This window comes from Marmota flaviventris, chromosome 9, assembly GCF_047511675.1.
Source record: "Marmota flaviventris isolate mMarFla1 chromosome 9, mMarFla1.hap1, whole genome shotgun sequence".
Classification (NCBI taxonomy): domain Eukaryota; kingdom Metazoa; phylum Chordata; class Mammalia; order Rodentia; family Sciuridae; genus Marmota; species Marmota flaviventris.
Window position 1 is genome coordinate 7,468,192 of NC_092506.1, and position 19,437 is coordinate 7,487,628.

Genomic DNA, 19,437 nt, shown 5'->3' on the forward strand with positions numbered 1-19,437 from the left:
GCAGCGAATGGGATGCAAAGACGCAATGGTGGGAGCCCATCTTGCGGTTTCCTGAACCAGGATACTGCGGGAGGTGGACACCTGCCCTCTCCCGCAAGCCCTCTGTGCACCCAACCGGGAGCGCCCTTGTGCCGCCTTACCCAGAAGAGGGCGTCAGAGGCCCACCCGGGACCCGCAGGTTATGCCTGGTGGACTGCAAAGGGAGACCCTGAAGAAGGGGACGGGGCTTCAGTGATCCTGCAGCTCAGGGCTCTTCAGTGGTATGCGGGTCCCAGCCCGGCAGTTGCTGAAGCATTTTGTGCATAGCTGTTCTGGGATCCTAGGGTCCATGACCCCAGCAGAAGTTAAGAGCCGCCTATGTAATGGACTCCACTCTCATCCTCAGTTTACAGATGAGGAAAACTGAGGCCTGCGGGGGTGTGGCTTGCCGGAGTTCCCCCACCTGGTGAGTCAGGGCTGAAAACAGCTCCTGGGCTCTTCGCCCTTACCATTCTGCATTCTCGTGGCCACTCTTGGTTAAATTCTGCAGGTCTTCGCGCAGCAGAGACCCGTGATTGAGGCCATCAGTCCCTGCTGGTAGAGGGTGCTCTCCTGATCCAATTTTGGGGGTCATGGTAGCTGAGTCGTGATTATGGACAAATAGGAATTAAGTCAACAATGTGGATAAGGTTTCCTAGCAGAAAGAACAGCAGAGGGAAAGTTCTGAAGGCTGAGGGGACACACGCCAGAAAGTCCAGCTACAAGTGTTCCTTGTGGCTGGATATCAGGAAGCAGAAGTCTGAGAGAGGAAAGATGTGCAGGGGAGATTGCAAAGACGGCCTGTCCCCTCAAAGCCTTCTGACTCAACCCATGAGTCCCAGAGCCGCCACTGTGACTTGCACAAACCTCCTCACTCCTGCATATTGCACTTGGCTTTCCCCAGATGGGCACTGACCACCTTCTATATGGGCAGGGCACTGTGCTCACCTGGGTATGGGTGGTGAGGACTCATGGCTTCGAGGGGGCCGACACTGAACTTGTTTTTTGTTTGTTTGTTGTAGATAGACACACAATATCTTTAAGTATTTGTATGTGGTGCTGAGGATCAAACCCAGCGCCTCACACATGTGAGGCAAGCGCTTTACCACTGAGCCCCAGCCCTGAACTTGCTTTTACACCCATAATTAATTGAGAAGAAAGTTGGTGCAAAGGATGCACTTACCTGAAACCTGATCTTGTCCAGGAGTTAGAGGAAGTATTAGATGCAGGGAGTTATGGTGGCGAGGAGGAGGTGAGGTATGGGAATTGCCTCTAGGAGTCTCAGCACAGGGAGGAACTGGAGTATGCTTGTCACTTAGAGTCAGAAGGCAAGGGAGAGTGGCGCCCCTGAGCTGGCCAGCAGAGTTTAGATTTCAATCTACTTGAAGTAGAAGGCTGATCAGATTTGTACAAACAAAGAAGGCTGCATAGCGATGGGTTGAGGAGGCAAGAGAGGGAGGAGGGCGTCTAGGCACCAGAGCACTGCAGATATCCAGGGGCAGAGAATGTGGCTCAAGCTAGGAAGGTGGCAAGGTCGGGGGTGGGGCTTGCAGTAGACTATTGATGGAGCATGATAAAATAGGGCCCCCAAAGCTCCTGCCCTTCTTCAGGGGTCTTGGGTGAACACTGAGGAGGGGAGATTCTCCGTGTGTTAGGGAAATGAGAAGGGGCAAGGATTCCCTGTGGCTGAGGGCCTTTCTCTTCCTCCTGTGATTTTTTTTTGGGGGGGGGGGAGGTCTATCTGTGCTGCCCCACACTGCCTGGCCTCAAACTCCAGGGCTCAAGTGATCCTTCTGCCTCAGCTTCCCTAGTAGCTGGGACTCTAGGTGCACCGCAGAAGTTCTTGCTGCATCTTTATTGGGTTATATTTGCTTGTTTGATTGTGATGGGGTCTCATTATGTTGTCCAGGTTAATCTCAAGAGAACCTCCAGCCTCAGTCTCTCAAGGAGCTGGGACTCCAGGAATGCCACCATGCCCAGCTCCCTCTCATGCTCTTGCTGGGACTGGTGGTCCTGGAGGCTTGTATTCCTGAAGACCCTGTGGACCATAAGATCCACACCCTGATATCCATCTCTTCAGAGACAGCCTTGGGGAGCCTCTGAGAAACCTGCTGCTATCTCTAGATAGACTGAACTGACCTCTGAGGGGACATTCAGCCAGTGTCTGCTACAGAACTGATTGCTTTCTTGGTATGTAGGGAAAACCCCTCACACATCCGGGGTCAGAGCCATCTGGGTTTCGAGCAGACTGCTGGAGAAAGTGAGTCTGCTTTTTCCACTCATGGGAATATTTCTAATTTTTTTCTTCTTTAAAAGACTTTTTTTTTTTTTAGATCAGTTTTAGACTTGCAGGAAAATTACTGAGAAAGGACAGAGTTGCCTTATATCCTCCCTCCCTCCAGCAGCTGTTCCTGTTAATATCTTGCATCCATCTGGGTGGCATCTTCGTTACAGTTGCTGAAGCAATATTGATGCAACGTTATTAACTAACGCCTATCCTTTACCTTAGGGTTCATTGTAAGTTGGTGGGTTCAGACGAATGAGTAATGTCATGTATTCACCACTACAGCATCAGAGAGAAGTTTCACTGCCCTAAAAATGCCCTATGCTCAGAATAGAAGTACAGATTTGGGGGTTACTGACCATTGGTGCCATTGGAAAGAAGTAAAGGCTGGGGGTAGACACCTCATTCTGATATGAAAATACCTCATAAACATGTCAGTTCTGCTTAAATAGTCTATAAATTAACCACAATTAAGATTACAAGAGGGGACTGGGGTTGTGGCTCAGTGGTAGAGCACTTGTCTCACATGTGTGAGGCACTGGATTCGATTCTCAGCACCCCATATTAATAAGTGAATAAAATAAAGGTCCATCAACAACTAAAAAAAAAAAATTTAAAGGCAGGGGCAGCTAGGTGTGTTGCTACACATCTGTAATCTCAGCAACTCGGGAGGCTGAGGCAGGAGGATCCCAAGTTCAAGGCCAGTCTCAGCAACTTGGTGAAATCCTATCTCAAAATAAAAAATAAAAAAGGACAGAGGACAGTGGCTAAGCACCCCTGGGTTCAATCATTGGTATCAGGAAAAAAAAAAAAAGTGGGGATGGGACAATCTAGGGGAAAAAATAAAGTTGGATTCATAATTTGCATCTTAGAAGAAGTTCCAAATGAACTCAAGATACAAATGTAAAGCAGGAAAACAAAAATGTAGGGCTGGGGATGTGGCTCAAACAGTAGCACGCTCGCCTGGCATGCGTGCGGCCCGGGTTTGATCCTCCGCACCACATACAAACAAAAATGTTGTGTCTGCTGAAAACTAAAAAAATAAATATTAAAAATTCTCTCTCTCTCTCTCTTTAAAAAAAAAATCTATAACTGGGAGCTAAAGGAGAAGTCTTTGTAAACATCTCAGTGTGGAAAAAGGTCTTTTAAACTATGACACACTCAGAACATAAACATAACACTCAGAAGCCATAAAGCTTGCTTGCTTTATTTATTTATTTTATTTCTTTTTTGCATTGTTGGGCATTTAACCCAGGGCTTCACACATGCTAGGCAAGTACTCTACACCGAGGTACACCCCCAGGCCAAATTTTATTTTTTGCTTTTAAAAATCTATACAAGGCTGGGGGTGTAGGCAGTTGAAGAATGCTTGCCTAGCATGTGTGAGGCCCTACATACCGTCCCCAGTACTGTACCACAAAACAAAAACCATGCAGGGGATGAGGATGCAGTTCAGTGGTAGAGTATGTGCTTAGCATGTTCAAGGGCCTGAGTTCAATCCATAGCATCACACAAACACACACAAACCATCTATACTGTGCTGTAGTTTGGGATCTGAAATGTTCCCCAAAAGCTCATGTGTAAAGGTTTTTGGTCCCAGACACAGCAATGTTCAGAGTGGTGATCTGGGGAAGTGGTTGGATCAGGAAGATGCTGACCTCATCAATGGGTTAATCCATTAAGGGATTCAGAGCTGAATGGACTGCTGGGAGGCGGCGGGACTGTAGGAATTGGGACCTAGCTGAAGGGTGTGGGTCCTGGTGTGGCTTGTCCTTGTGGACTATATCTTGTCCCTGGCCCCTTTGTTTCTCTTTGCTTCCCATCTGCTATGAGGAGAGCAGCCTCCTCTGCCACAGGCTTCTGCTGCCATGATGCTCTGCCTCGCCTTGGGCCCCCAAAATGGAGCCAGCCAAGCATGGATTGAAACCTGGAAAACTTTCCTCCTTCATGTTGTTTTTCTCAGGTATTTTGCCACAGTAACAGAAATCTGACTAACACAGCAATGTCAAAGGATGAACTGAAGAAAATATGGATAATTAGTATTTTAAAGGGCTATTTTTCTCCATTTGTAGAAAAAGAATTCTTATCTGTCAATCAGAAGCCAGAATCATTAAACATAAGAAAAGACACTTGAACTCACTGAAAAAAAAAATAAGTATGAACTAACACTTCACCAAGAAATCATTTTCCACTTAATTTTTCAACAACAAAAAAAATCTGAGCAGGGTGGGGCACGCCTGTAATTCCAGTGGCTTGGGAGGCTGAGGCAGGAGGGTCCCAAGTTCAAAGCCAGCCTCAGCAAAAGTGAGGCGCTAAGCAACTCAGTGAGACCCTGTCTCTAAATAAAATACAAAACAGGGCTGGGGATGTGGCTCAGTGGTCGAGTGCCCACGAGTTCAATCCCTGGTACAAAAAAAAAAAAGAAAAAAATCTGGTACTTCATGGGTTGGTGAGAATTCTGGAAAAATCAAGCCTTTCTTATGTACTACTGGAGGGGTGGTAAATAGCCAGAGGGACATTTGGGAAAAAAAAAAAAGACAATTTGGGCTTATTCCTTGGCAAAGCAATTTTTAAAATTTACCCTACAGATAATTTTTTTTTTACATGTTTATGACATCCTTACAAAGTCACTCACAGAAGCTCAGCTTGCAGTAGCAGAAGCCTGCTATTAAGTGAAGAAACAAGTATGGGTCAGTAAGGGACTAGTTACTTTATAACTACTTGTATCTAAAAATGGGAATATAAAAAGGGACATATGGATAAAAAAAATTAAAAAATATGTTGCTAGGTCAGCAGCAGGATGCATGGAATTCTACCAGAGTTTAATAAAAAGCGGTGAGAAACAGATGCATATTTGGTTCAGTGATTTTTCTGATACTTCTGACACAAAATATCAACTTTCCAGCATGGACCATGTTCACAATTCCATTCCTTCTGTCACCATCCTGGAACCTGTAACAGACCCAACAGGTTAAGAGTTCCATCTCACCGGCCACCCCCACTTCTGCCCAGCTAACTAAATTTGAAGGTTCCTAAATCATTCCTTGGGCTTGGCAATGTGGTGGAAGGCTCGCAGCACTCAGGAGAGTGTTTGACTCACTGTTACTGGTTTATGATAAAGGAAGCAGGTCAGGAACAGCTAGATGGAAGCTGGCACCAGGTGAGGTATGGGGTTAGGGTGCAGAGTTGCCCTCTCCTGCTCCCAGCACACCTGTGTTCAAAGTGTTTGTCTCTTCAGTATCCCCCACTCAGAGTTGCCACCCTTGAGTGGGTCTTGGCGCGGTCTCCTTATGAATAATTCAGGGACTTTTATGAACGGCAAAAGATTCTTCTATTGCCCTAAAATTCCATAGGTCTTAGGAGCTCTGTGCCATTTAGATGTGTGTGCATGATTATAATGCCACATTTGATGATGTATGTTTGGATTCCTTCCTGAAAGGATGTAAGAAACTCACTTTCATTGCCTCTAGGGCAGGGACCAGGAGGCGGGGAGTTGAGGGAATAAGGGGACTCTTGGTTCACAATGTACATGTGAAATATTGCCTATTTGAAATTCAGTACTGTTTTGAGGGGCTACTGAGGAGTGGACCCAGGGCACCCCGCATGCTAGGCGTGCACTTCCATGCAGCTGCATTCCCATCTCCCTCCCAATACTTTTTAGTCCTTAGCTTCGTTTCTAACGTCCTCAATCTCTAGGCTTTTAAAATTCTCCCCAGTTGTGAGGATTGAGCCCAGGGATGCTCAGGAACCCAGGAGTTCCCCACCCCATTTTTAAGTTTTATTTTGAGACAGGATCTCAATAAGTTGCTGAGGCTGGCCTTGAACTTGCCATGCTCCTGCCTCAGCTCAAGTAGCTGGGATTCCAGGCGTGCACCTGGCTGGCATCTCCAGGCCTTCTTACTCTGCCCCTTGAGATCCACTCTAGAGCGGGCAAGTAACTCCATCAGACTTGTAGACTTCTCCCCACTCCCCACTTGTTCCATCCCCTCTGTGAACAGCCACCCCTGCTGGGCTCACTACTTCCACACCTTCCCTCCCCTCTCCTCAGACAGCATCAGAACCCTCCTGGGATTAACCCATTCAAATCTCAACACTCATTGCAAAACACTACCCATGTGACAGGCCAGGCAACAGAGGCACAAGACTTGAAATAACAAGCAGGGACCTGGAATTTGAAATTAAACTGTTTGGCTCCAAAGGGCAAGTGGTAACCACTGCCCTAGACTACCCTCCCATGAACATCCAGGCCCAGTTAAATGTGCCTCCTCTGGGAAGCCTTCCTTCTCCTTCAGTAGCAAGAAATTTACTGAGTGCTCAGTATGCCTTTCCTTTGGGGGAGGGGGAGGGAACTATATGATAATAATCACTACATTATATTATTATTTAATCATTATTATTCCTAAATATCCTTAAGTCTGACCCTGAAGACATTTCTGACCTGGCCACAGAGCCATTTTCCATTTAAACTTTACCCAGTAGGTTTGGGGGCCCCTTCTTAGGGCTGCGAGTATCCCAGCTCATTGAATCCCAGATACGCTGTGTAGAGCGCCTTGTTCATAGATGGTGTATGTTACAGAAGGGAAACTGAGGCTCAGGACGACAGAGACCGGCCGCCACGGGAAGAGGAAGAGCTGGTTCAAAGCCTGTGCTCACAGGTCCTAACACTTTGACCCTCTTACCGTCACACTGGGTCAAGGAACCAGGCCAGACCTAAGCATTTGGTGTCCTGTAGACACACGTTAGTTAGAGGATCAGGACCAGAGTGGGTACACATTGTTAGGAGGAAAGGGTAGGGGCAGGGGCAGTGCTGCCACCTAAGGCCCACCAGACAGGAGGCTGGGGGTGGGGGTGGACACGTGTTACATAGGGGAGTAGACAGGCGGGCAGCTCTTCAGCTGCAGAACTCAGTCCCCAGGTGTGGTGGAGGCTTGGGGAAGACTGGGAGGGGCCACAGAGTGAGCCTGGAGGGGAAACTGCCCCCCTCCCACATCCTGTTGGTCCCACTCCCACCCCCCAGGTCCCCAAGCCGACCCTCCTCAGCTCCTGTCTCCAGCTCATTGTGGAAGGTGTAGGTGCCCAGCTCTAGCTGCATCTGGGGGGCAAGACAACAAGGAAGTCCTCACCCCAGAGGTTTTTGGCCACTGAGAAGCAATTTTGGCAGCAGGGTGGATGGCACTCAGAGATCAGGGAAGGGCAGCTGGATGAGGTGTGGGAGGTCACACCTGAGATGCTGGGGCAAACCACACAGGCCACAGTGTGGGGGTAAATGGCCAGGGTCCCGGGGTGTAATGGTTAATGTGAATCATCAACTTGATTAGATTAATATATTCCAAGGATTAGGAGGGTTATGGGTTTGTCAATGAGACTCTGTCTAGGAATGATTGGCATGTGGAATAGCCAACTGAAATGGAGACCCTCCCTAAGCGTGGGCAGCACCAACCGATAGGATGATGGCTTGGATGGAATAAAAGTTGGAAGAACCAGGCAGCAGCAGATGCAAGCTCAATTCTTCTTGAACAGGTTCTTGATTACTGGTGTGATCGTCTGAGGATATTAGACTCTCGCTTCTTCACTTTTCAAAGTGGATTCTCAAGAAGCCTTTGGTCTCAGACTAGGGTAGAACTGATCCCTCTTGTTCTGGGGCTTCAGCATCTTAAACTGCCCAGCTACTGGTTCCCCCAGCTCTCCAGCCTGCAGATGGCCATTTTTGTGGACTATCACTTCCGGTCACATATGAGAACCTAATAAGTCCCCCTTTTATAATTATACTTCTTGTTGATTCTGTTCCTCTAGAGAAGCCTAATACATGGGGTAAGGGGCCCCGGGCCTGACAGCAATCCCTCTGAACTTCACTATGGTGGGGACACCACTTCTGAGTCCAGGCCCAGTGGGTTGGCTTGTTGGCCATGACCTGGGAGGAGTAGAGTGGAGAGTGAGTTGGGATGGCAGCCCAGCCTCACCCACTTACAGCGCTGGCTTAGAAGCCCATTCGTGCCCACAGTATGTCCCTTGAGTCCTAGAACTTCCCCACCTGGGAATGCCAATCTTCCCCCAGGGCCCGTGGGAAAAAATCTCACATTTAGGTTTCTCCAAGTCCTCCTCCATCTCATTTGCTAGGAACACAAGGGCATGAGGTCAAGGGTCAAGTCTATGGCCTCCGCCCTGTCCCATCCTACCATACCCTCACCCTCAGGAGTGTCCCACTGCCCACTCCTGCCACTCATAGTGCCAAGAACTGCTGTGGTTGTGCTCACAGAGCGTCAGGTTAGCACACCGGAAGGAGACCAGCCCCACAGCCAGGAGGAACTGCAGACAGGCTGGGGCAGCCAGAGGTCCTGGGGATGAGGCCAGCAGCCAGGTTCCTTCACACCCCAGAGGTTTTGGACAGGGAAGAAAAGACAGTAAAATGAGGGGCCCAGCAAAGATAAGGGGAAGGGTTCCCCCAACAGTCCAGGGGACCCAGCAGCACTGAATCCCATTAAGTCAACCTTCTACTCAAGTGACCCCAGCCTCTACACCCCACTTTGCTTCCTTACCGTATCTGAAATCTGGAAGCAGGTGTCTTTGGAGAGGAACTCCTGGAAAAAGCTGTCCTCTGGAGGTAGAGAAGAAAAACAGGGGACACAGGTCATGCCCCATAAATAAAATGGTCAAAGCCCAAACCACCATTGAACCCATGTTCTGACAAGATTCCCCTCCCACCTGCCACACCTGTCCAGAGAGGCTTGGGAGGCCGGCTTGAGCAGAGCAGGACCCTGCCTTCCACAGCTCTTTGTATTCTTGACCCCATCACCCCTCCCATGCCAGCCTCCCGGAAACTCACCCAGAATGTTGAGGAAGGCCTGGACTCCTGGCCCTACTGGGGATGAAGAAACCCATTACCCCCCCCCCCCTTGTTGGCTGCAGTCCCCCAACTTCTCTGGGTGATAACCACGGGAACAATGGCAGGGTCTCCGGTATCACTTATCTCATAGGGAGTAGGAGTAGGGTGGGGCAGGGTGGAGCAAGGGGACCTGCAGATACAGCAGCCTCAGGACTTGGTACCTATACAATGACCTCCCACAAATCAAAGAGGAAGGTGAGGCTGGCCAGAAAGAGGACCAGCGAGGTGGAGGGCAGGGTGCAGAGACTCAAGGATTCAGAACAGAGGGCACCTGGGAGGCCTGACAGATGGGAAGGCCAGGAAAGAAGCAAAGATCTGCTGAGGACTGCAGCACCCCCACCCTCCTCCTGGTGCACGGACCAGAGAGTAACAGCAGCAGCAAGCACCTCCTAGGTGCTTGGGACTGTGCTAAAAGCTCTAAGGGCTTCATCTTACTGCCCCCTGGGAGGCGGGTGTAACAGGGACCTATTTTGCAAAGGAAGCAACCAGGCTTCAGTTAGGTGAAGGTGGAACCCACATATTCAAAAAGCCTGAGAACTTTCCCCTTGCTGCCCAGATCTCAACCACCTCCTACACCAAAGAGTTGGAAGGGCACATGCCCCCTGTATCAAGGGGGAACTGAGGACCAAAGAGAATGACATCAAATAGCTGGATTTAGAAAAAGTTGAGATTGGGGCCTCCTCAAACTATGGTTTGTTTTTTTGTCGTGATGGGGATTGAATCTAAGGGCACTCTGTCTCTGAGCCGCAGCCCCAGCCCTTCCCCCCACCCACCTTGTGGTGCTTGGGATTCAACCCAGGGCCTTCTGCATGCGAGGCAAGCACTCTACCAACTGAGCCACATCCCCAGCCCTTCCCAGCCCTATTTTGTATTTCACTTAGAGACAGGGTCTCACTGAGTTGCTTAGCGCTTCGCTTTTGCAGAGGCTGGCTTTGAACTCGCAATCCTCCTGCCTCAGCCTCCCAAGCCGCTAGGATTACAGATGCACGCCACAGCGCCTGGCTCAGTTCTTAATATTTTTTAAAATTTAAGACAGGGTATTTTTAAATTACTGAGGCTGCCCTCCACCTTTCGAGATCCACCTCAGCCTCCTGAGTCGCTGGGATTACAGGTGCGCGCCACCATGCCCAGTTCCTCATTTTCAAGCTGCTTCCCTAACCTTCCCTTAACCTTTCACAGAGATGCCAACCAAGGGGCTCTGGAGAAGGTGCCAACCACCCCTCTTCTCCCCCGACACCCCAAGGTCAACCTGGGAGTCTTCAGCCGGCCTCCCACAAAGCAGGCTCCTCCCTCAAGAAGCCTCACCGGCCAGCAGGAGTTAACCACAGCATAACTCAGGACCCAGGGCACCTACGCATTTATATATCCCAAGGGTGGACCCCGCCCCGCCCCTCCACCAATCAGAACCCTCCTGGAGAGGGGGGCGTGGCTTGCCCCTCTCCCACCACTTCTACCTGTGAAGCCAGTCACCACCTGCCTTGCAGCTGCGAGGTAAAAGTTTTCCCAAAGCTTCCTCACCCATAAGAGGGGCAGGACCGCTGGACCCCGGGGCCTGAAACCCCTACAGGACAAGAAGCTAAAACATCCTCCTTTCTCCCACCACGCTGTACTTGGGAATAAACCCAAGGGCTCTCTATCACTGAGCTATACCCCCAGCCCTTTATTTTTTGAGACAGGGTCTCTCTAAATTGTTGAGGCTAGTCTCGAACTTGAGATTCTCCTACCTCAGCCTCCTAAATTGCAGAGATTACATATGTAGGTGTTGTTAGTAGCTTTACTTCACAAAGGAAGAAGCAACCACTAAAATGCAGTGTTGTCTCCAGAGAGGTTAAGTAATTTACTTCCAGTCACACAGCCAGTAAACAGAAAGTCAAGTTTCCACCTAGCTGTCTGGCCCGGTCTTCACAAAGGGATCTGAGGGTCCTTCTGTCTGTTTCAAGACTGATTCTGAACAAAGCCTGACCTAGAGAAGGTTTTGAGTAAAACCCAGTAGTGAACCCCAGACCAGCTGTGTTCACCCCATCTCCTGTCTACTGATAATGCTAGAGATTGGAAAAGAATGCAGAAAAGAAGCCCTAGGTTTGTAGGGTATGCAGCTTGGTGGTAGAGCATTAGCCTGACATGTGTGGGGGGTGGCGGGGAGAAGAGGAGGGAGGAGAAAGAAAAGAAAAAAGTCTGTTGATTAAGTGCAGACTCCTCAGCAGTAGTGTGTTCCAGTCTGCAACCTTCTTCCCCCTCCCCCGGCTTCTCCTGTGATTTTTCCCACTAGGAAGTCAGGCTTGTCATGTAAGAATAAAAGAAATTGAAGTTAAAGTGTAAAAGACCGGGCATTGTAAAGTTTCTAAGCTGCAAGGCCTGAGTTAAAAAGTAAAGGACCAGGTATTGTTAAGTTCCTATGCTACACCCAAAACCTGAAATTCCTGTAGCTGTTAGGACAATACCCGGAACTGCCCAGTAAATATTCCCCCTGACCATCTGGTTGTTTAATAACCTAGGACCCTGTGCGGCTTGGCACGTAGGCTTCGCAGGGCCTAAACCAATCAGTTTGAATGTGTACCCCGATTTAGAACTGACCTATCACCCCCACCCGACCTGTTCCCGCCAATGAATGTACTAATCATGTCTAAGAATTGTTGTTTGATTTTCCCGCGCCTCATGATGATTTGCTCTGATGTATGCAAGGCCCCCCACCCTCCCCAAAAAGTGTACTTAAGCACTGCTCAACCCCTGCTCAGGGCTCTGAGCCGCTCTCCCTTGTTGAGTGAGCACGGAGCCCCAGCGTGCTGGATTGGATCCTCAATAAACCGCTTTTGCTGTTGCATGAGCCGGTCTCTTGGTGGTCTCTTCCTCTGACGTTCGCTGGACCCTTACAGTCATCCCCAGCCCCCAGACCTGACTTGATCCAATACCTAAGCGTGTTGCTCCTACTTTCTGAATGAATAAATGGCTTACAAGGCCGTGCTGTCCCTGCTGCCCTTGCTCATCTCTCCACCCACAGCCCGGCCCTGGCCCCTCTGTCACAACCCACCCTCCAACCAGGACAGTGTACATCTGGAACCTGAGCAGACATGGCGCATGCCCCATCTGAGCAGGAGTTTAAAAGCCCAGTGTGGCTCTGCCATTGCTCTCATCCATCTGCCAGGAGCCTGGTGTCCCCCTGGAAGGGCAGCCTCTCCATCCAGGTTCTGGAATAAAGAGGACATGGAACTGAGTCAGGGCCACACACTATAAGGGGTGTGGAAAATGAGCAAGAAATCGAGTCTTGTTCTTGAGAGCCACAGAGATGCTGGGGTTGTCTATGATTCTGTAGCTCTACTACAGGCAAGACAGCCTGCAAGACTAGATCCCCGCGGCTCATGTCAGGAAAAGCAAACCAAGAAGACCAGAGGCCAGCCTGGCCATGGAGCTCGGTGGCGGAGCACCGCCTAGCACTGATGAAGCCCTGGTTCCATCCCCAGCACTGTCAAGAAAAAAGAAAAAAAAAGACCAGAGGCTCCTATCCCAGCCCGCCCCACCAGCTTGTAGAGAGGCGGTATCTTTCTAGTAAGGCTTGGCTTCCGCCATCCTCCCAGTTCCTACAGAGCAGCAAAGGTGCTCTCCCATCGGGAGAGGCAGCCTTAGAGACAGAGCTCCGCCGTGTTGCCCTTGGGAACCGGTTTTTCTGGAACAATGCCCGTGAGCACTGTCCAACAAGACGGAGATCTTGACTGACAGCCGTTGAGAGAGCACTCAACATCTCCATACTAGTACAACAAGGAAAGTGGCAGAGCAACCAGAAGAGTGAGAGAAACCAGGGAAGGAGGTGGCCGCCAAGGGCCTTAGGGGGTCACAGTCCACCCTGGAGCTGGGAGAGCTGTGGCCACGCACTAGGCTGCACCCACTCACGAACAGTCAGAGCTGCAACCAGACCCTCCACAAGAGGCAGCAGCCAGGCTGGTACAGGGGCTGAAGCATGACCTTGGTTACTCTGCCCTGGTCACCACTCCTAGGAAACCCAGCTTAAAAATAAAACTGCTCCCTGGCAGCCTGGAAGCCCATACACACACAGCAAGGCTGCACTGTCGCACAAGTAGGCAGGGAGGGAAATTGCAAACTACCAGTCCCTGTCCGAACGTGGGCAAAAACACAAACACTCAGCCACAGGAGCAGCCTGCAAGCCACACACTCAACCCCACAGGAGGGAGGGGCTCTGACTCAGGCAGGAAGCCCAAACTCGGACCGATGACTGAGATATGCCGCTCCAGGGCAACCCTGAGGAAGACAAGGTCACCATAAAAATAGGAAAAAACCCTCCGAGCCTAACCATCCTAGGCTACATGCTGCAAGGAAATAGACGTCATGGGGTTAACTCAGGCAGGGCACAAACAAGTGACCAAGCACGCAGGACAGCTGCCCTGAGTCCTGAGATCCGTATCTGGAGTTGCTACAGTGTTATCAAAAATATGCAGTTTTCCACCAAGAAGTCAGAAGACAGGCAAAGGAACTGCCGAGCGCGATTCCTACACAGAAGAAAGGCAGCCACAGACACTGTTTCTGAAGGACTTAGCAGAGGTGGCTTCAGAGCAGCTGTTATGAAAAGTTCAAAGAACCAGAGGAGACCCCACGTGAAGAACTGTAGGCAAATGTGATGACGGTGGCTCATGAAACAGACTCCACTGAAGAGACAACCAAATGGACATGCAGCACCGGAGAGTGCAGCAGCTAAATTAAAAACTCACTGGAGGGCTGGGGCTGGGGCTCAGGGGTAAAACGCTTGCCTAGCATGCATGAGGCACTGGGTTCGATTCCTAGCACCACATACAAATACATAAAATAAAGGTCCATTAACAACTAAAAATATTTAAAATAATAATAATAATAATAATAATAATAATAACTCACTAGAAGAGCTTCACAGAGACTCGGATCAGCAGAAGAATTGGTGAATTCGAAGACAGGCCAATAGAGATTATGGAGTCTGAACAACAGAGAGGGGACAAGAAGGGAGAAAATGAACAGAGATTTAGGGAAATGTTAATATTATGTTAATAGATTTTAGAGAAAATATATATGATTATCTTCATAGACACTGAAAAAAACCTATAAAATTCAACATCTCGCTTTATTAAAATACTTAATCAAATAGGAATTGAGTGACACTTTTTTGGGGGGGAGGGATACCAGGGATTGAACTCAGGGGCACTCATCCACTGAGCCACATCCCCAACCTTATTTTGTATTTTATTTAGAGACAGAGTCTCACTGAGTTGCTTAGTGCCTCACTTTTGCTGAGGCTGGTTTTGAACTTGGGATCCTCCTGCCTCAGCCTCCCAAGGCGCAGGCATGTGCCACTATGCCTGTGAGCGATACTTTCTTAATATGAATAGATATAAATATTATGTGCTAGATATGGAATAATGCTAATGAAAGTGGTAATTAGCTAGATAGATGAGACATATTCTAATGCCAGTGTCTGTTTCTTTTTATTATTATTATTTGTTCTTTTTAGTTATATATGACAGTAGAATGCATTTTGACATATCATAAACACTTGGAGTATAACTTCCCATTCTTGTGGTTGGACATGATGTGGAGTTACACTGGCTGTGGGTTCATACATGAACATCGGAAAGTCATGTCCAATTCATTCTACTGTCTTTCCCATTTCTATCCCCCACCCCTTCTGCTCATTCCCCTGCCCAATCCCTTGAGCCTCCACTCCACACACACACACACACACACACACACACACACACACGTACTGCCTATTGTGAGTCAGCATCCCCATATCAGAGAGAACATTTGGCCTTTGGTTTTTTGGGATTGCTAATGCCAGTATCTTACTAAAAGCAGAAATGCTGGAAACATATCACTAAGTTCAGGAACAAGGCAAGGATACCCACTATTTCTGCTACTATTTAAAATTTTACTACAGGTATTAGCCAATGCAATTAGACAAGAGAAATAATGTACAAGCACCAGAACTGGTAAAGAAACTGTAAATCTATATAAGCATATGATAAGAAAGCTGACTTGTAAAACCCAAGGGAATCAGTGATAGAACTAATTCAAATAATATTTCAATTATGTTGACAGGATATCAACTTGGTACTCAGAAACCAATAGTCTTGCCGGGTGGGGTGGTGCATGTCTATTATCCCAGCAGCTCAGAAGGCGGAGGCAGGAGGATCTCAAGTTTGAGTCCAGCCTCAGCAACTTAGTGAGACCCTGTCTGAAAATAAAAAAAAAAAATATTTTTAAAAAAGGGCTGGGGATATGGTTCAGTGGTTAAGCACCCCTGGGTTCAATCCCTGGTACCAAAACAAACAAACAAAAAATAAAGAAACAAAAAAGGGGCTGGGGATGTGGCTCAAGCGGTAGCGCGCTCGCCTGGCATGCGTGCAGCCCAGGTTCGATCCTCAGCACCACATACAAACAAAGATGTTGTGTCCACTGAAAAACTTAAAAAAAAAAAAAAAAAAAAAAAAAAATATATATATATATATATATATATATATATATATATATATATATATATATATATTAAAAATTCTCTCTCTTAAAAAAAAGAAACAAAAAAGTCTTTATAAACATAAACAATAACCAATTAGAAGATACAACGACAGCTGGTTGTGGTGGACCTCTCCTATAATCCCAGTGACTCAGGAGGCTCAGGCAGGAGGATTGCAAGTCCAAAACTAGCCTCAGTAACTTAGCAAGAACCTAAGCTACATTGCAAGACACTGTCTCAAAATAAAAAACAAAAAGGGCAAAAGGGGCTGGGGATGTGGCTCTGTGGATAATCAACCCTGGGTTGTTTAATCCCTGGTGCCAAAAAAAAAAAAAGAAAGAAAAGAAACATGTAGCCTCTTAAACAGATGCAGAAATTCTAAATAAATGATCAGCAAGCTGAGTCTGGTGATGTATAGAAAAGAAAACACATGGTGCCCAAGTTGAATTTATTCTAAAAATGCAAGGTTAGAGATAAGAACATTAATTAATGTAATTTACCTCTTTAACAGAGAAGCAGGACCATCTCAATGAATGCAGAGCACATCCTGCTACCCCAGGGAAATAGACCCCACGATGCGTATCACACTAGTGGGAACATGGGGCTAGGAACTATCGGGGAGAGTGCGGGGAGTGGCTGGCCAGTCGTTGAGAGAGGAGCTAGACACTGGGGACTTCGCTACAGTCAGTTTTACACTGAAAAAGCAAATCCTTCCCATCCTCAATTGAAACATCTTTGTTCATGCACTTAGAATAAAGTAACCACTTGAATTTGAGAAAAATAAAAGCAAGGTGATGAGTTTCCAAATAGTAATAAAATGTGGGGCTGTAGAATTTTGGGCTGGGAGAGAGGTGAGGTGACAGGGAGAAGAAAATAGGAGAACCTGATGTTGCTAATGTTTCTCAAGTTGGGTGTTTCTTTTAGTAGTCCACTCTGTTGCTTACGTACACTTGGTATAAATCATTTCATACATAGCAAATATTTCATATTGTATCTGTATATATTTTTATTCATTTATTTTAAACTGACAAGATTTTATGCATTTATCCTGAACAATATAAGGATGTGTAGTATATATGCATTGAATATTTCATAGTTCTATTTTTTTAACAACAAATAAAATTACATTTATTTGGGGCTAATTAGGGTTGCAATCCAGGTGCCAGGCAAGGTGGTGCACACCTGTGATCCCAGCGGGCTGGGAGGCTGAGGCAGGAGAATCACAAGTTCAAAGCCAGCCTCAGCAATTTAGGTGAGACCCTAAGCAACTTAGCAGAGACCCTGTCTCAAAATAGAAAATAAAAAGGGCTGGAGATGAGGCTCAGAGGTTAAGTGCTTCTGGTTTCAATCCCTGGTACCAAATAAATTTAAATAAAGTTCAGACAGGGTCTCACTAATTTTTAGCTGAGGCGCTCACTAAATTGCTGAGGCTGGCCTCGAACTGGCGATCCTCCTGCCTCAGCCTCACGAGTTGCTGGGATGACAAGCACACACCACTGTGCCCAGATCCAAGCTTGTTTGTTGGTTTTTAATATCTCATAATTTAAAAAAGTGATCTCACGGTGCTGCCCCTAAACCTGCTGGATCCCCCAGCCTGGAGAATCACTGTCCCTTTTGTATCTAAGGTGTGTGGGGGGGTGTCCTCCCTCTCCCTGCCCTCATCCAGTCAGGAGTGCGTCTGGCTCTCTGCGCCTTTGGCATCTCCATCCACCCAGCCCAGCCCTGCACTGCCCAGGCGGCTGTCATCTCTCCTAGTTGGCTGCATCTGCTTCCTGACCACTCTTCCGGCTCCGACTGGTGCTGCCCTCCCTCCTCCTCCCCTTCTCTGTTGCAGGATGTCTCCCGTGCTGTCCAGCTAAAACCCGTCAGTGCCTTACCTGCCTGGTGCAAGTCCCCAAGTCACGAGACTGTTCATGGCCCTGCGTGATCCGCCTCTGTCTCCCTCTGAAGACTCATTTTCTGTCATTCTGAGCTCCACTCTCCAGGCCAGTCCTCCTGGGATTTCTTCTCCTTCTTCTGCTGTGGCGTTCATTGGTTTGTTTGTGGTGCTGTGCATGGAACCCAGGTCCCTGTGATTGCTACAGAGGCCTCTACCACTGCATACACCCCCAGGCCCCACTCTGAGACCCTCTGTTTTCTTTAACAGGCCCGAGTCTTCAGCCCAGAGGACCTTCCTGTTCCCTCTCCCTTCCACCTGCCTCTAGCCATTTTAATTTCATTTTAAAAAAATCAATTAATTAGGGCTGAAAAGAAATTCATGTCTGAGTATACTAGACACCACTGAGTTGACTGGCAGGGTGGCACACGCCTATAATCCCAACTAGTTCAAGAGGCTGAGGTAGAAGGATCCCAAGACAAGGCCAGCCTGGGGCAACTTAATGAGACCACATCTCAAAAAAAAAAAAAAAAAAAAGTTCTGGGGATGTCCCCAGGATGGTGGGGTGCCCTGGGTTCAACCCCCAGTACTGAACAAAACAAAACGGGAATCATTGAATCCTACAACTAAAATGGATGGATTTTTTTCATGTTTTGTTTTGTTTTGAATATATTTCCATCACTGCATATATCACGATGTAATACATTGTGTCTGAATTGTAGTAAAACACACGACACAAACTTTACCATCTTACCAGGGACAGTAGCATGTGCCTGTAACCTCAGTTGCTGGGGAGGCTGGGGTAGAAGCATCATAAGTTTGAGGCCAGCCTAGGCTACTTAGGGAGACCCTGTCTCAAAATAAAAAGTTTAAAAAGGGCCTGGGGATGTGGCTCATTGGTAGAGCACTTGCCTGGCATGTGTGAGGCCCTGGGTTTGATCCTCAGAACCACATAAAAATAAATAAATAAAAGATATTGTGTCCATCTACAACTAAAAAATATTTTTATAATTAATTAATTAATTTTTGTTTTGGTACCAGGAATTGAATCCAGGGGTACTTCACCACTGAGCCACATCCCTAGCCCTTTTTTAGGACAGGGCCTTGCTAAATGGCTGAGGCTGGCCTTGAATTTACGATCCTCCTGCCTCAGCCTCCCAGAGTCCTGGGATTACAGGTGTGGGACCCCATGCCTGGCTCTGATTTCATTTTAAAGGTCACTTCCTGCTGTAGTTTGGGTCTTAAGTGTTCCCAGAGGCTGAGTGTTGAAGGCTTGTGCTGGCCTGCGGTGCTCTGGGGAGCTGGGGCATCTTTAAGAGGTGGAGCCTAGGGGAAGGAATTAGGTCAGTCTCTTTTTCTGCCTTGTGGTAGCCCTGAGGTGAGCAGCTTTGCTTTCCCATGGTACTCCCCACCATGATGTCCGGCCTTCCCAGGCCCTCAAACAATGGAGGCAACCAACTAAAACCTTTGACATGGCAGGGCAGGGGCTGGGGTTGTGGCTCAGAGGTAGAGCGCTTGCCTACCATGCATGAGGCACTGGGTTCCATCCTCAGCACCACATAAAGTAAAATAAAGACAATGTGTCCACCTATAAGTAAAAAATGAATATTAAAAAAAAAAAAAAACTTTGACATCAAGGGTCAAAATAAAATCTTCCTCCTTATAAGTTGATTTTCTCAGGTATTTTGTTACAGTAACAGAAAATCAACTAACATACTTCCTTACCTAGTTTTTTTGTTATTAGCCCTTGAAAACCTCCCTCTCTTATGTTTAATCATAATGTGCCAATAAAAATATGGAGAAAAACCAAAACAAAACAAAACAAAAACCCCTCCCTCTCTTATGATCTCACTCTCTGTTTTCCTAACTTCTGACCAAAAGTAGAT

General features: G+C 47.7%; 1 protein-coding gene across 1 annotated transcript in view; it reads right to left on the reverse strand.

Annotated features, from left to right (window-relative positions):
* Nucleotides 1-7,193: 7,193 nt before the first annotated feature.
* Spdyc (speedy/RINGO cell cycle regulator family member C) overlaps nt 7,194-19,437 on the reverse strand; it is a 28,953-nt gene continuing 16,709 nt past the window's right edge. The window contains 9 exon segments of the mRNA XM_071616906.1: nt 7,194-7,396; nt 7,399-7,529; nt 7,531-7,597; nt 8,288-8,369; nt 8,372-8,457; nt 8,539-8,608; nt 8,839-8,897; nt 9,126-9,149; nt 9,152-9,315. Coding sequence (XP_071473007.1) covers nt 7,194-7,396; nt 7,399-7,529; nt 7,531-7,597; nt 8,288-8,369; nt 8,372-8,457; nt 8,539-8,608; nt 8,839-8,897; nt 9,126-9,149; nt 9,152-9,315 — 886 coding nt within the window.